This window comes from Salmo salar, chromosome ssa04 (assembly GCF_905237065.1).
Source record: "Salmo salar chromosome ssa04, Ssal_v3.1, whole genome shotgun sequence".
Lineage (NCBI taxonomy): Eukaryota > Metazoa > Chordata > Actinopteri > Salmoniformes > Salmonidae > Salmo > Salmo salar.
Window position 1 is genome coordinate 33,154,715 of NC_059445.1, and position 17,094 is coordinate 33,171,808.

The 17,094-nt window shown below is 41.0% G+C and overlaps 1 protein-coding gene across 1 annotated transcript in view; it reads left to right on the plus strand.

Annotated features, from left to right (window-relative positions):
• The window catches only part of LOC106602849 (solute carrier family 13 member 2), a 56,652-nt gene that overhangs the window by 7,470 nt on the left and 32,088 nt on the right, over positions 1-17,094 (plus strand). The window contains exons 2-5 of the mRNA XM_014195783.2: positions 12,606-12,734; positions 12,852-12,988; positions 14,256-14,509; positions 14,818-14,998. Coding sequence (XP_014051258.1) covers positions 12,606-12,734; positions 12,852-12,988; positions 14,256-14,509; positions 14,818-14,998 — 701 coding nt within the window. The remainder of the gene's footprint in view (positions 1-12,605; positions 12,735-12,851; positions 12,989-14,255; positions 14,510-14,817; positions 14,999-17,094) is intronic.

A 17,094-nucleotide genomic window follows, 5' to 3' on the forward strand; every position in this document is an offset into this window, starting at 1 on the left:
CCAGTTTGTTATTTAGAATTAATTATTTCCGTTTTTAGAGGGAGACAAACCAAAAACCTACAGTCATCTCATGGGTCTCCCAGTCGAGACCGGCATGAGTATGGAACCAGCATCTGTAGCAACACACATCTGTAGCGACACAGCTGTAGCAACACAGTCTCTTAGAGCGTTGTGCCACTCAGGCGCTGTACAATGTGACTGGTTAAGAGTGGGCTACAGTACTACAGTAAAAGAAAAATAATCTTAACAAAATAAAATAATAAAAACCTTAGTGTAACAACAGTTTTAGTAAGTAATACTGAAGTTGTGCACAATTATCAGTTTCTATTTAGGTTTATGTCACCCATTCATTGTCAGTTAGAGACACAGTAGGACCTGAAAGCATAATCAGTGCTCTAACTCCCCCTTGCACTGGTCTGGAGCAATGAAGTGGTGACGCAGGGTAATGTACTAAACCACAAATTACCTCTAAGTCCCGCAGCATAATCGCAAACCGTTTAGTGGAGCAACCACTGTAGTTAGCAAACCAAGCTAAAAACCCATCAGAGACACCAATACTCCTTAGCCGGCCCACAAGAATGGAATGGTCTACCATATCAAAAGCTTTGGCCAAGTCAATAAAAATAGCAGCACAACATTGCAGAGATTCAAGGGCAATGGTGACATCATTGAGGACCTTTAAGGTTGCAATGACACATCCATAACCTTAGCGGAAACCAGATTGCATACCAGAGAGAATACTATATACATCAAGAAAGCCAGTCAGTAAACAAGGCAAAATAGAAATAGGCCTATAACAGTTAGGATCAGCTTGATCTCGCCCTTTAAATAAAGGACACACCGTGGCTGCCTTCCAAGCAATGGAGAGGAGAGTAAGGTTAAAAAGGTCAGAGATAGGCTTGGCAATGATAGCCGCAGAACCTTAAGGAATAAAAGGTCTAAACCATCTGACCCAGATGTTTTTTTTGGGGTCAAGTTTAAGGAGCTCCTCTAGCACCTCATACTCAGTGACCGCCTGCAGCAAGAAACTTTGTAGTGGTGTAGGGGAAAAAGAGGGAGGAGCATCGGGGCTAGTCACATTAGAAGGGGTGGGAGATGAGGAATTGTTGGACGTGCAAGGAGCCATGGCTGAGTCAAATAGGAATCCTGGCTTAATGAAGTGGTGAAAAAAGAGCTCAGCCATGTGCTTCTTGTCAATAACAACCACATCATCAACAGTAAGGGACATGGGCAGCTGTGACGAGGAGGGTTATTCTCCAGGTCTTTGACTGTTTTCCAGATCTTCTTGGGATAAGACCCACAGAGAGAGAATTGCTCCTTAAAGTAACTAACTTTGGCTTTCCGGATAGCCTGAGTGCAGTTATTTCTCATCAGCCGGAGTATGCGTGTGCCGAGCCTTTCGCCAAATTAAATTATTGAGGTGGAGTAACTCCGCAAGATCACGGTCGAACCAGGGGCTGAACCTGTTTTTATTTCTCATTTTATTAATGGGGGTGTGTTTACATTTACATTTACGTCATTTAGCAGACGCTCTTATCCAGAGCGACTTACAAATTGGTGCATTCACCTTATGTGAGAGAGACTCCTGCCATTTGTTGGGCTCAAAGGCTTCGACACCTCTCTCTTCACACCTCAGTGCTAATTGAAGTTGTATCTCGTCTGTCACAGGTTGGATGGTGTCCTCTGGTTTCTGCTGTTTGTTAGCTTGGAAGAAAAAATCCTTGGTAGTAGTAATCCTTAAAGGTAATTTTGCCAAAAAATGTGTTTAGGTTTGGAGTTTTGAAACTGGACTGAAGGTTACGCTCTAGAGTGTAGCATCCTGTATATGTCCTTCCCCGAAAAATCCAAGTTTACCTAACTCCAAATATACCTTCTTATAAAAAATGTGAGAGCTCACATGCAGCTGTGTCTCTTTCTCTCTCTCTTACTCTCCCTCCATTGCTTTATGACTCTAAAACCTAATTAAAATAAACAAAAAAGTATATATCCTAATTTAATCTATCAGGGAGATGGAGTTGACCATTTATAGTAATTTCAATATTGTTTGTTTAAATCTATAAAAAAAATGACTTTACAGACCATGAGGTCGTGTTGCACTACATGTAATGGGACATGAATGAGGGGTCCTGTTCATGAATAATGTAGCTCCCTGCTCATTCCTGATTAATTTAGGATTGTAGACAAATCTGACTGAGTTGACCAAATCTCTGGACACATTTTTCAGGAATCACTGTTTTTAAAACAGTAAAAACATTTTGGGGAGCGCTTGAAATTGGGATCCTTTGCTCCAGACATGGGCATTTCTGGGCATGGAGCCGACATGGAAATGAATAATATTGAAAATATGTAGAAAATGCCAAAAGCAAATATTTCCCCTTCATAAAATTCCCCTGAATGTAAGCTCAAATAAACAAAATATTTTTTCACCTATAAAAATACATTTTCCAGACTTTCAAGAATCCCTGAACTACTTCTATTGGAAGTATTTTTAAGTATTTAAAAATAATTTACTATACTCTTTAAAACTATTTTCAAATACTTATTTCCAAATACATTACTTGAAATACCAAACAGACCTGGGTTCAAATGCATGGGAGTATTTAAACATTTATATTTGCAAATACATGCCAATAATTTCCTAATGTATTTCTAAATACACAATATTGTGCTTACTGTGTGCTTATTCTCAGATGCATAAACCCTTTGTTTTTCCAGTGATGGACTATGCTGCTGGGGTATGGGGATCCAACGTGCATACTAATTGTAACGATGTTCAAAACAGAGTGCACAAACTGACTCCAAACCTGGCCATCTGTGGAGATATGGGTTGGGAACCATGTGTGGTTAGGCAAAAAGGTGACATGGTATGTCTATGGCACAGACGGATAAATATGCCAGAAGACAGAATCACAAAATAAGTGTTAGACTGGGACCTTACTCATAACAACAATCCGTGGACTAGATAATTGTTATATATTTTTTGTGAAACAGATTTTCAGTACATTTAACATTTACATTTACATTTAAGTCATTTAGCAGACGCTCTTATCCAGAGCGACTTACAAATTGGTGCATTCACCTTATAATATCCAGTGGAACAACCACTTTACAATAGTGCATCTAAATCTTTTAAGGGGGGGGTTAGAAGGATTACTTTATCCTATCCCAGGTATTCCTTGAAGAGGTGGGGTTTCAGTTGTCTCCGGAAGGTGGTGATTGACTCCGCTGTCCTGGCGTCGTGAGGGAGCTTGTTCCACCATTGGGGTGCCAGAGCAGCGAACAGTTTTGACTGGGCTGAGCGGGAACTGTGCTTCCTCAGAGGTAGGGAGGCGAGCAGGCCAGAGGTGGATGAACGGAGTGCCCTTGTTTGGGTGTAGGGCCTGATCAGAGCCTGAAGGTACGGAGGTGCCGTTCCCCTCACAGCTCCGTAGGCAAGCACCATGGTCTTGTAGCGGATGCGAGCTTCGACTGGAAGCCAGTGGAGAGAGCGGAGGAGCGGGGTGACGTGAGAGAACTTGGGAAGGTTGAACACCAGACGGGCTATATATATATATATATATATATATATATATATATATATATATATATATATATATATATTCAGGAACAAATTACCATGTGGTGTAAACCAAATCAAGGATAAGCTTTTTCTAATCCACAAGGAAAAATGGGAAGCTGATATTTGGTTTAAACTTAAACTTAGAACGTACACTCCCACTGGGCACACATAACAAGTCATTTCAATGTGGGTAAAATTTGGCTGAGACATTGATCAATGAGATTTCAACCTTTATTCACCTACTCAAAAAGACAGCCAGAATTGTTGAATTCCCGATGTGTTATCACTATGCTTTCAACCATCTAAAACCACAAGCAAATTACAATGGAAAAACACTGTCTGATTTTTGGTTTAGTTGTCATCTAAATGTGTTATTACTGCACTTTCAACCATTTAAAAGCACAACAAAGTTCAAATGAGAATACAATGTCAGATGTTTTTTATTCATACAAAAGCGTGATGTTTTATCACCTTGATTCATCTAATAGCAAAACCAAATGAAATGGGATCCAGTTGAGAATACATTAAAAGTACATGGTGCAAGTGATCAATGCTGTTCGAGATCCTGCACAGATTATTACAGCAATTGTGAAGATCTCCACAGACCTGCGATCTTTGCATGTTATCTTGAACATGCACACCCTCAAATGTAATGATTACATAAGAAGATATTTATAGTTAATATAGGCTACCCTCAATGTGGCCATGGACGTTACACATTGTAAGGTTAAATAAATACTGTTATATTAGTTTGTAAGATTAACTTTTGGCTATTTACTGTATTACACAAGTAATATATAAAAATGATGAATTGTGTTTGATTGTCAACTCAACCAAATATCAACATTTGAATGAGATGTATATTTTGTACAGTTGACTTAGTATGGATTTCATTCCAGGTTGTCTACAAATTAACAATTGATATGTCGGATTTACGACTCCATCTCAACCGATAATAAAATCAAACTTTATGTAAAGTGCCTTTAAGGTTTGATTTGATTTCGTCCTATTTTTTTACTTCTTAAAACCTCTCTGAGACATCTGGGATGCTAGCGTCCCACCCACGGTACACACCATCAACAGCCAGTGAAATAGCAGGGCGGCAAATTCAAAACAACAAAAATCTCATAATTCAAATATCTCAAACATACAAGTATTATACACCATTTTTAAGATACGATTCCCCTTAATCCAACCACAGTGTCCGATTTCAAAAAGGCTCTACGGCGAAAGCATAAAATTAGATGATGTTAGGACAGCGCCGAGACAAGAAAAACCACACAGCCATTTTCCAAGCAAGGAGACGCGTCACAAAAACCAGAAATACAGCTAAAATTAATCACTAACCTTTGATGATCTTCATCAGATGACACTCCCAGGACTCATTGTTACACAATACATCTATGTTTTGCTTGATGAAGTTCATATTTATATCCATAAACCCCATTTTACATTGGCGCGTGATGTTCAGAAAATGTATTCCCACCAAAACTCCCGGTGAATGAGCACATCAATTTACAAAAATACTCATCATAAACATTGATAAAATTTACAACAGTTATTAAAAGAATTATAGATATACTTAAAACCTCTTACATCTACATGTTCCGCTAGCGGAACGCCTCACCAATATCCAATGGTAGAGCGTGGCGCGAATTACAAACACCTCAAAAATGCTAAAACTTCAATTTTTCAAACATATGACTATTTTACACCATTTTAAAGACAAGACTCTCCTTTATCTAACCACATTGTCTGATTTCAAAAAGGCTTTACAACGAAAGCAAAAAAACATTAGATTATGTCAGGAGAGTACCCAGCCAGAAATAATCACACACCCATTTTTCAAGCTAGCATATAATGTCACAAAAACCAAAACCACAGCTAAATGCAGCACTAACCTTAGATGATCTTCATCAGATGACACTCCTAGGACATTATGTTATACAATACATGCATGTTTTGTTCAATCAAGTACATATTTATATCAAAAACCAGCTTTTTACATTAGCATGTTTTGTTCAGAACTAGCATACCCACCGAAAACTTCCGGTGAATTTACTAAATTACTCACGATAAACGTTCACAAAAAACATTACAATTATTTTAAGAATTATAGATACAGCACTCCTTTATGCAATCGCGGTGTCCGATTTTAAAATAGCTTTTCGGTGAAAGCACATTTTGCAATATTTTGAGTAGATAGCCCGGCCATCATGGCTAGCTATTTTGACACCCACCAAGTTTGGCACTCACCAAACTCAGATTTACTATAAGATAAATTGGATTACCTTTGCTGTTCTTCGTCAGAATGCACTCCCAGGACTTCTACTTCAACACCCAATGTTGTTTTGGTTCCAAATAATCTATAGTTATATCCAAATAGCTGCGTTTTGTTCTTGCGTTCAAGACACTATCCGAAGGGTGACGCGCCGGCGCGTATCGTGACAAAAAATTTCTAAATATTCCATTACCGTACTTCGAAGCATGTCAAACGCTGTTTAAAATCAATTTTTATGCGATTTTTCTCGTAAAATAGCGATAATATTCCAACCGGGAGACGTTGTTTTCGTTCAAACACTGAAAATAGAAAATGGAGTCTTCACATGCACGCGTGCGCCAGTGTCATTGTTCTCAGAACAACCACTTTCCAAAAGCCCTACTGTTTTTCGCCCAGGGACTGCAGAGTTATCATTCAACGTTCTGGCGCCTTCTGAGAGCCTATGGGAGCCTTAGAAAATGTCATGTTACTGCAGAGATCCTGTATTTTCGATAAAGAGGCTACAGAAGGCCAAGAAATGGTCAGACAGGGCACTTCCCATATAGAATCTTCTCAGGTTTTGGCCTGCCATATGAGTTCTGTTATACTCACAGACACCATTCAAACAGTTTTAGAAAATTTAGGGTGTTTTCTATCCAAATCAAATAATTGTATGCATATTCTAGTTTCTGGGCAGGAGTAATAACCAGATTAAATCGGGTACGTGAAAATACTGCCCCCTATCCTAAACAGGTTAATGCAACCGCTGTGTCAGATTTTAAAATAGCTTTTTGGTGAAAGCACATTGTTCAGTATTCTGAGCACAGAGCTCAGCCATCAAAGCAAGCTATACAGTTACCCGCCAAGTTCTGGAGTCAACTAAACTCAGAATTAGTATTATAAATCTTCCCTTACCTTTGCTGATCTTCGTCGGAATGCACTCCCAGGACTCCCACTTCCACAAGAAATGTTCTTTTTGTTCGAAATACTCGATATTTATGTCCAAATACCTCCGTTTTGTTCACGCGTTCAGCGCAAAACCAGAGACGAAAAGTCAAATAGTTCCATTACCATTCATAGAAACATGTCAAACGATGTTTACAATCAATCCTTAGGGTCTTTTTAACATAAAACTTTGATAATATTCCAACCGGACAATAGGGTATTCATTACAGAGGAAAAAGAAGGAGCGGCGCGCCAGTGTGCCTGCGCAGTAAACAACTCTTTGGTCCCAGGCAGTCCACTGATTGACTGAGCTCCTATTCTCTGCCCAGTAACAGTAGACGCATGAAACACGTTTCTAAAGGCTGTTGACATCAAGTGGAAGCCTTAGGAAGTGCAAAATGACACTACAGACACTGTAGTTTCGATAGGGGTTAGATAGAAAAACTACAAGTCACTTCCTGGTTGGATTTTTTCTCAGGTTTTTGCCTGCCATATGAGTTATTTTCTACTCACAGATATCAGTCAAACAGTTTTAGAAACTTCAGAGTGTTTTCTATCCAAATCTACTAATAATATGCATATCCTACCTTCTGGGCCTGAGAAGCAGGCGAGAAGCAGAGAAGAAGCAGGTAGTAATTGGGGCACGCCTTTCATCCAGACGTCAAAATACTGCCCCCTATCCTAGAGAAAAGTTAAGGGAAGCTAGGACGGTAGTGTCCCACCTGGCCAATATCTGGTGAAATTGCAGAGCGCGAAATTCAAATTGCAGAAATATAAATATTTAACATTCATGAAAATACTAGTATTATACATCAAAGTAAAGCGTAACTTCTTGTTAATCCAGCCGCTGTGTCAGATTTCAAAAAGGCTTTACGGTGAAAGCACACAATGAGATTATCTGAGGACAGCGCCCCGCATACAAAACCATGAAAAACATTTAGCTGTCTTCTGGGTTTATGTGACATTATATGCTAGCTTGAAAAATGGGTGTCTGATTATTTCTGGCTGGGTACTCTGCTGACATAATCTAATGTTTTGCTTTCGTTGTAAAGCCTTTTTGAAATCGGACAGTGTGGTTAGATTAACGAGAGTCTTGTCTTTAAAATGCTGTAAAATAGTCATATGTTTGAGAAATTGAAGTAATAGCATTTCTAAGGTATTTGAAAATCGCGCCACGGGATTCAACTGGCTGTTGCGTAGGTGGGACGAATTCGTCCCGCCTAGCCCAGAGAGGTTAACAGTTTTAGAAACTTTGAAGTGTTTTCTATCTATGCATATCCTAGCTTCTGGGCCTGAGTAACAGGCAGTTTACTTTGGGAACGCTTTCCATCCGGATGTGAAAATACTGCCCCCTACCCAAGAGAGGTTAACTTTGATTCTTGGTTGAGATGGAGACGTGAGTCCAACATATTAATTATGAACTTGAATATTACATTTGAAATAAACCAAAGCTTGAAATCCTAGGCCTATATGTAAACTCAGCAACAACAAAAAGAAACGTCCTCTCACTGTCAACTGCGTTTATTTTCAGCAAACTTAACATGTGTAAATATTTGTATGAACATAACAAGATTCAACAACTGAGACAGACAAAAACTGAACAAGTTCCACAGATGTGTGACTAACAAAAGTAACAGTGTGGCCACCAGCTGCATTAAGAACTGCAGTGCATCTTCTCCTCATGGACTGCACCAGATTTTCCAGTTCTTGCTGTGAGATGTTACCCCTCTTCCACCAAGGCACTTGCAAGTTCCCGGACATTTCTGGGGGGAATTGCACAAGCCTTCACGTTCCCATCTAACAGGTCCCAGACGTGCTCAATGGTACTGAGATCCGAGCTATTCACTGGCCATGGCAGAACACTGACGTTCCTGTCTTGCAGGAAATCATGCACAGAACGAGCAGGATGGCTGGTGGCATTGTCATGCTGCAGGGTCATGTCAGGATGAGCCTGCAGGAAGGGTACCACATGAGGGAGGAGGATGTCTTCCCGGTAACGCACAATGTTGAGATTGCCTGCAATGACAACAAGCTCAGTCCGATGATGCTGTGACACACCGCCCCAGACCATGACAGACCCTCCACCTCCAAATCGATCCCACTCCAGAGTACAGGCCTCGGTGTAACGCTCATTCCTTCGACGATAAATGCGAATCCGTCCATCACCCCTGGTGAGACAAAACCGTGACTCGTTAGTGAAGAGCACTTTTTGCCAGTCGTGTCTGGTCCAGCGACAGGGGGTTTGTGCTCATAGGCGATGTTGTTCCCGGTGATGTCTGGTGAGGACCTGCCTTACAACAGGCCTACAAGCCCTCAGTCCAGCCTCTCTCAGGCTATTGCGGACAGTCTGAGCACTGATGGAGGGATTGTGCGTTCCTGGTGTAACTCTGGCAGTTGTTGTTGCCATCCTGTGCCTGTCCTGCAGGTGTGATGTTCGGATGTACCGATCCTGTGCAGGTGTTGTTATACATGGTCTGCCACTGCAAGGATGATCAGCTGTCTGTCCTGTCTCCATGTAGCGCTGTCTTATGTGTCTCACAGTACGGACATTGCAATGTATTGCCATGGCCACATCTGCAGTCTTCATGCCTCCTTGCAGCATGCCTAAGGCACGTTCAAGCAGATGAGCAAGGACCCTTGGCATCTTTCTTTTGGTGTTTTTCAGAGTCAGTAGAAAGGCCTCTTTAGTATCCTAAGTTTTCATAACTGTGACCTTAATTGCCTACCGTCTGTAAGTTGTTAGTGTATTAACGACCATTCCACAGGTGCATGTTCATTAATTGTTTATGGTTCATTGAGCAAGCATGGGAAACAGTGTTTAAACCCTTTACAATGAAGGTCTGTGACATTATTTGGATTTTTACGAATTATCTTTGCAAGACAGGGTCCTGAAAAAGGTATGTTTCTTTTTTTGCAGAGTTTTTTGTCAATTTCTTGTTAAAACCTGGGTTGAATTGAAGCAAAAGCTGTTGGTGACCTTTCAAAGGATATATAGCCTTAAATAGTATCATTGATGACATGCAGTGCCTTCAGAAAGTATTCAGACCCCTTGACTTTTTCCACATTTTGTTATGTTACAGCCTTATTCTATTCTAAAATTGATTACATTTTTTTTTTAGAAATGTTTGCTAATTTATTTAAAAAAACTGAATTATTACATTTACATAAGTATTCAGACCCTTTACTCAGACGCTTCTGCAGTGATTAGAGCATCGAGTCTTCTTGGCTATGACGCTACATGCTTGGCACACCTGTATTTGGGGAGTTTCTTACATTCCTCAGTGCAGATCCTCTCAAGCTCTGTCAGGTTGGATGGGGAGCATTGCTGCACAGCTATTTTCAGATATTTTCAGAGCTGTTCGATCAGATTCAAGTCCTGTTGGAAGGTGAACCTTCGCTCCAGTCTCGATCCTGACTAGACTCTCAGTCCCTGCCACTGAGAAACTTCCTCACAGCACGATGCTGCTGCCACCACCATGCTTCACCGTAGGGATGGTGCCAGGTTTCCTCCAGACGTGATGGTTGGCATTCAGGCTAAAGAGTTCAATCTTGGTTTCATCACACCGGAGAATCTTGTTTCTCATGGCCTGAGAGTCTTTAGGTGCCTTTTGGCAAACTCCAAGCGGGTTGTCATGTGCAGTTTTACTAAGGACTGGCTTCCGTCTGTCCACTCTACCATAAAGGCCTGATTGGTGGAGTGCTGCAGAGGTGGTTGTCCTTCTGGAAGGTTCATCTCCTCAGAGGAACGCTAGAGCTCTTTCAGAGTGACCATCTGGTTCCTGATCACCTGCCTGAGCAAGGCCCTTCTCCCCACAATTGCTCAGTTTGGCCAGGTGGCCAGCTCTAGAAAGAGTCTTGGTGGTTCCAAACTTTTTCCATTTAAAGAATGATGGAGGCCACTGTGTTCTCTGGGACCTTCAATGCTGCAGATATTTTTGGGTACCCTTCCCCAGATCTGTGCCTTGACACAATCCTGTCTCGCAGCTCTACAGACAATTCCTTCGACCTCATGTGTTGGTTTTTGCTCTGACATGCACTATCAACTGTGGGAACTTATATGGACAGGAGTGTGCCTTTGCAAATCCTGTCCAATCAAGTGGACTCCAATGAAGTTGTAGAAACATCTCAAGGATGATCAATGGAAACAGGATGCACCTGAGCTCAATTTCGAGTCTCACAGCAAAGGGTCTGAATACTTATGTAAATAAGGTATTTCTGCTTTGAAAAACCTGTTTTCGCTTTGTGCAACAAATTGTGGAAAAGGTCAAGGGGTCTGAATACTTTCGAAATCACTGTGTGACTAATGTATGGTTACATTTAATTTGCTCTTTTAAACCAAAATGTTGGATTGACTTCGAAAGCAAGAGTGAATATATTTAGTTATTAAGAGATCTCTCAATAATCATTCTCAGGATAGCACATTGGTAGTAGTCAGTGACACATATCAGAGTTAAGCAGGGCTGGGCTTGATTAAAACCCTGGATTGCAAGACCAAATGAATAGCTGTAGATAGATCAACTCTCAGTAGGAGGCTTGCATTTTGTTTCATTTGCTCAGTTTGTTCACAATGCCTGGAGAAGGAGGAGGAGGAGGAGAAATGTACTATTTGTGTAATGTGGCTGGATGGTAGCTGTACATAATTATTGTATATGTGTATAATTTGTCAAATGTTATTTGGTTTTGAGTACAAGGAAAATGTTATTGTGTTTCGTAGTGTCTTGTAAGCCCATGTGGGCTGGGCACCGGTAGATTTTCAGAGACTTAAATAAATCATATCAATCAATCATATTCAACTACTTGTATTTTCAAGAGAAATGATGTCAAAATGTATTTGAAAGTAATTGAAATACCCTAAATAGTATTTGAACCCAGATCTGCACTGTTCACACTCAACAAATACACAATACATACATTGCACATTGCCCATGTCATACACATCATACACATCTTGTACCACCACATACATAATATATACAGTATATTGCATTCTGCCCTTACACATTTTGTAGGTGGCACACTGACACCACCTGAAACTGAATAGCACAGTCAATGGAATTGTACAAGAGTACAGCTGACAACAATAACCTGATGATATTGTAATGAATGTGTTGGGTCATTGGACTCTCTGTGGTGACCATGGTACTAAGGTAATACTTGTGTGTGTGTGTTAACCCAAACACAAGGCTACATGGTAGACCATGGGATAAAGGAAAGCTCAGTTCAAAGCTGAATTCCTGACCTTAGGCCAACTAGCTAGCTACTACTATGATCACCTAATAACCTTTCACAGCGTTTCTTTTCTACTGCAACTCTCTCCTGGTTTGTTGTAAAAGGTTATCTGTTCTAAACCAATGTGTTGGAATGGAAAGTTTTCAGCCAGGGAGGTTAAATAATCTCCATGAGTTTGTATTTCTCCCTAAGGCCCATAAAGTGTGTCATAAAAGACAAGAGTATGGATGACTGTTAGTTTTTATGATCAAAGGTTACAGCTATTTGCGTGAATGAAGCCTTACAATCATTAAAGGGGTAAAGGAGATAAGATACTGATACAGTAGTTACTGCTATTTCTCTGTTGTGTGTGCGTGTTCAAGATTATGTGCATGTATGTTTAATGGAGAGACTTAATACACAGAAACAGTAGTAGTTCTATACATTTTCTAATTCAGTCAGCGTAGCAATCCCAGAACCCACAAGTGAAAATCATCCCTTTTTGGCCTAATGGAGCTAGGCAGTTTCTATTGCTATTCAATGTGTAATGAAACTGGCCAAATTCTGTTTCAAGTTTGTATTCTAACCCCCCCCCTCATTCCCCTCTCTCTCTCCATTTGTCTCTGTGTACAGCAGGCTAAGTGTGGCTATGCTATCATCCTGATGGCACTGTACTGGTGTACAGAGTGTATGCCCCTGGCTATGACTGCCCTGCTGCCTGTTATCCTCTTCCCTATGATGGGCATCATGGAGTCTGGAGCAGTACGCAAACATTACACAAACAAAACAAAACAAAACAAATGACTGAAACCTGATGTCTACGCTTTAGTCAGCGGGCTGACTAGGTCTTGACCTGTGTGTGTGTGCTACCTTTTCCAGGTGTGTGTCCAGTACCTAAAGGACTCTAACATGCTATTCATCGGTGGCCTGTTGGTGGCTATCGCTGTTGAGAACTGGAATCTTCACAAACGCATCGCCCTCCGAGTACTACTAGTGGTGGGGGTACGGCCGGCACTGTAAGTACACCAAGTTAGCTAGTAGCCACTGTAATACAGTAGCATTTACAGTCAATATACTGTACAGTCCAGAGTTAGCTACCGTTCTACAAAATATAGTCAGAGCAAGCAACATTAGCTACAAAATACAGTCAGAGCAAGCAACATTAGCTACAAAATACAGTCAGAGTTAGCAATATTAACTACCGTTCTACAAAATACAGTCAGATTTAGCAACGATAGCTACCGTAATACAAAATACAATCATAGTTAGCAACATTAGCTACCACTCTACAAAATACAGTCAGAGTTAGCAATATTAGCTACCATTCTACAAAATACAGTCAGAGAGCAATATTAGCTACCGTTCTACAAAATACAGTAAGAGTTAGCAACAAAAGCTACCGTAATACAAATATCGTCAGAGTTAGCAACATTAGCTACGTACTACAAAATACAGTCAGAGTTAGCAACATTAGCGGCTGTTCTACAAAACAAAGTCAGAGTTAGCAACATTAGCTACCGTCCTACAAAATACAGCCAGAGTTAGAAACATTAGCTACCTTCGTAAAAAATACAGTCAGAGTTAGACACATTAGCGACTGTTCTACAAAATACAGTCAAAGTTAACAATATTAGCTTCCATCTGGCAAAATACTGTCAGAGTTAGAAACATTAGCTACCTGGTGGGGGTATGGCCGGCACTGTAAGTACACTAAGTTAGCTAGTAGCCACTGTAATACAGTAGCATATACACTCAGTATAGTGTACAGTCAGAGTTAGCAACAATAGCTATCGTTCTACAAAATACAGTCAGATTTAGCAATGTTAGCTACTATTCTACAAAATAGTCAGATTTAGCAACAAGAGCTACCGTAATACAAAATGCAGTCAGAGTAAGTAACATTAGCAACTGTTCTACAAAATACAGTCAGTTAGCAATATTAACTACAGTTCTACAAAATACAGTCAGATTTGGCAACATTAGCTACAGTAATGCAAAATACAGTCAGAGTTATCAAAATTAGCTACCTTTCTACAAAATACAGTCAGATTTAGACATATTAGGTACTGTACTTTAAAATGCAGTCAGAGTTAGCAAAATTAGCTATCGTCCTACAAAATACAGTCAGAGTTAGCAACATTAGCTACTGCATCACATAAAACAATAAGAACAATGTTAGAAGTAGGCCTACCTTAGTTATAAAAAAACAATACAGATAGATATTACATGCAATACAAAAGTAACGTTTGAATACAATCACCATCCCCATCTCACTCTCTCCAGGCTGATGTCGGGGTTCATGGGTGTGACAGCCTTCCTTTCCATGTGGATCAGTAACACAGCCACCACAGCCATGATGGTGCCCATCGCCCAGGCTGTGCTAGGACAGCTGTGTGCCACAGAGGCCAGGCAGGATGAGCGGGAGCTGCAGGTTGAAGGGAAAGACAACCAGGCCTTCGAACTGGACACCAAAGCACCCCAAGAAGAAGAGATCAACATCAAACAGGACCTCGTCAAGATTCAGCAGGATTATACGTGTATGTGTAAAGATACAGTACTTTCTTTCCTGAATGTAATCTGTTTTAGATCCATTTTGAATATGTTTTAAATATGTTTTAATAAGTTGTAAAGACTACCCTGAACACAGTGTTAATGATTCTTCTGAGACAGGTGTGTGTGAATGGAGAACAGGGACAGACAGGAACACGTCTCGTTTAATGTGACTCTATTCTTGACTCACTCTCAAACCTAACCCTTTCCCCCCCCTAGCCCGCTAACCACATTCCTCTTTCTCTCTCTACCCCTCCTCTCCCTCTCTGTCCTTCCTCATCTTCCCTCCCTCCAGATAAGGATGAGGAGAGGGATGCGGACTCACCTCTGGAGAGGAGAAGAAAAGAGAGAGAGTTGAAGTACCAGCTCTTGACTAAAGGGATGAGTCTGAGTGTGTGCTACTCTGCCAGTATCGGAGGCACAGCCACCCTCACTGGCACAACACCCAACCTCATCCTCAAGGGACAGATGGACGAGTAAGTTACACACACACACATACAGTGCATTCATAAAGTATTCAGACCCCTTCCCAAATCAAATCAAATATTATTTGTCACATACACATGGTTAGCAGATGTTAATGCGAGTGTAGCGAAATGCTTGTGCTTCTAGTTCCGACCATGCAGTAATATCTAACAAGTAATCTAACAATTTCACAACAACTACCTTATACACACAAGTGTAAAGGAATGAATAAGAATATGTACATAAAGATATATGAATGACCGATGGCCGAACGGCATAGGCAAGATGCATTAGATGGTATAGAGTACAGTATATACATATGAGATGAGTAACGTAGGGTATGTAAACATTATATAAAGTGGCATTGTTTTAAAGTGGCTAGAGATGAGTCAGTATGTTGGCAGTGGCCACTCAATGTTAGTGATGGCTGTTTAACAGTATGATGGCCTTGAGATAGTGGCTCAGGTGGCAGTGGCTTGGGTGGTTGTTGTCCTTGATGATCTTTTTGGCCTTCCTGTGACATCGGGTGGTATAGGTGTACTGGAGGGCAGGTAGTTTGCCCCCGGTGATGCGTTGTGCAGACCTCACTAACCTCTGGAGAGCCTTATGGTTGTGGGCGTAGTAGTTGCCGTACCAGGCGCTGATACAGCCCGACAGGATGCTCTCGATTGGACATCTGTAAAAAATTTTAAGTGTTTTTGGTGACAAGCCAAATTTCTTCAGCCTCCTGAGGTTGAAGAGGCGCTGCTGCGCCTTCTTCACCACGCTGTCTGTGTGGGTGGACCATTTCAGTTTGTCCGGGATGTGTACGCCGATGAACTTAAAACTTTCCACCTTCTCCACTACTGTCCTGTCGATGTGGATAGGGGGGTGATCCCTCTGCTGTTTCCTGAAGTCCACGATCATCTCCTTTGTCTTGTTGACAATGAGTGTGAGGTTATTTTCCTGACAGCACACTCCGAGGGCCCTCACCTCCTTCCTGAAGGCCGTCGTTGTTGGTAATCAAGCCTACCAGTGTTGTGTCGTCTGCAAACTTGATGATTGAGTTGGAGGCGTGCATGGCCACGCAGTCATGGGTGAACAAGGGGTACAGGAGAGGGCTGAGAACGCACCCTTGTTGGGCCTAGTGTTGAGGATCAGCGGGGTGGAGGTGTTGTTTCCTACCCTCACCACCTGGGGGCGGCCCGTCAGGAAGTCCAGGACCCATTTGCACAGGGCGGGGTTGAGACCCATGGTCTCGAGCTTAATGATGAGTTTGGAGGGTACTATGGTGTTAAAACCTCTTACATCTAGACGTTCCGCTAGCGGAAAACCTGCTCCAATATCCAATGATAGGCGTGGCGTGAATTACAAATTCCTCAAAAATACAAAAACTTCCATTTTTCAAACATATGACTATTTTACAGCATTTTAAAGACAAGACTCTCCTTTATCTAACCACACTGTCCGATTTCAAAAAGGCTTTACAGCGAAAGCAAAACATTAGATTATGTCAGCAGAGTACCCAGCCAGAAATAATCAGACACCCATTTTTCAAGCTAGCATATAATGTCACAAAAAACAAAACCACAGCTAAATGCAGCACTAACCTTTGATGATCTTCATCAGATGACACTCCTAGGACATTATGTTATACAATACATGCATGTTTTGTTCAATCAAGTTCATATTTATATCAAAAAACAGCTTTTTATATTAGCATGTGACGTTCAGAACTAGCATTCCCACCGAACACTTCCGGTGAATTTACTAAATTACTCACAATAAACGTTCACAAAAAACAAATTATTTTAAGAATTATAGATACAGAACTCCTTTGTGCAATCGAGGTGTCCGATTTTAAAATAGCTTTTCGGTGAAAGCACATTTTGCAATATTCTGAGTAGATAGCCCAGCCATCACGGCTAGCTATTTTGACACCCACCAAGTTTGACCCTCACCAAACTCCGATTTACTATTAGAAAAGTTTGATTACCTTTGGTGTTCTTCGTCAGAATGCACTCCCAGGACTGCTACTTCAATAACAAATGTTGGTTTGGTTCAAAATAATCCATAGTTATATCCAAATAGCGGCGTTTTGTTAGTGCGTTCAAGACACTATCCAAGG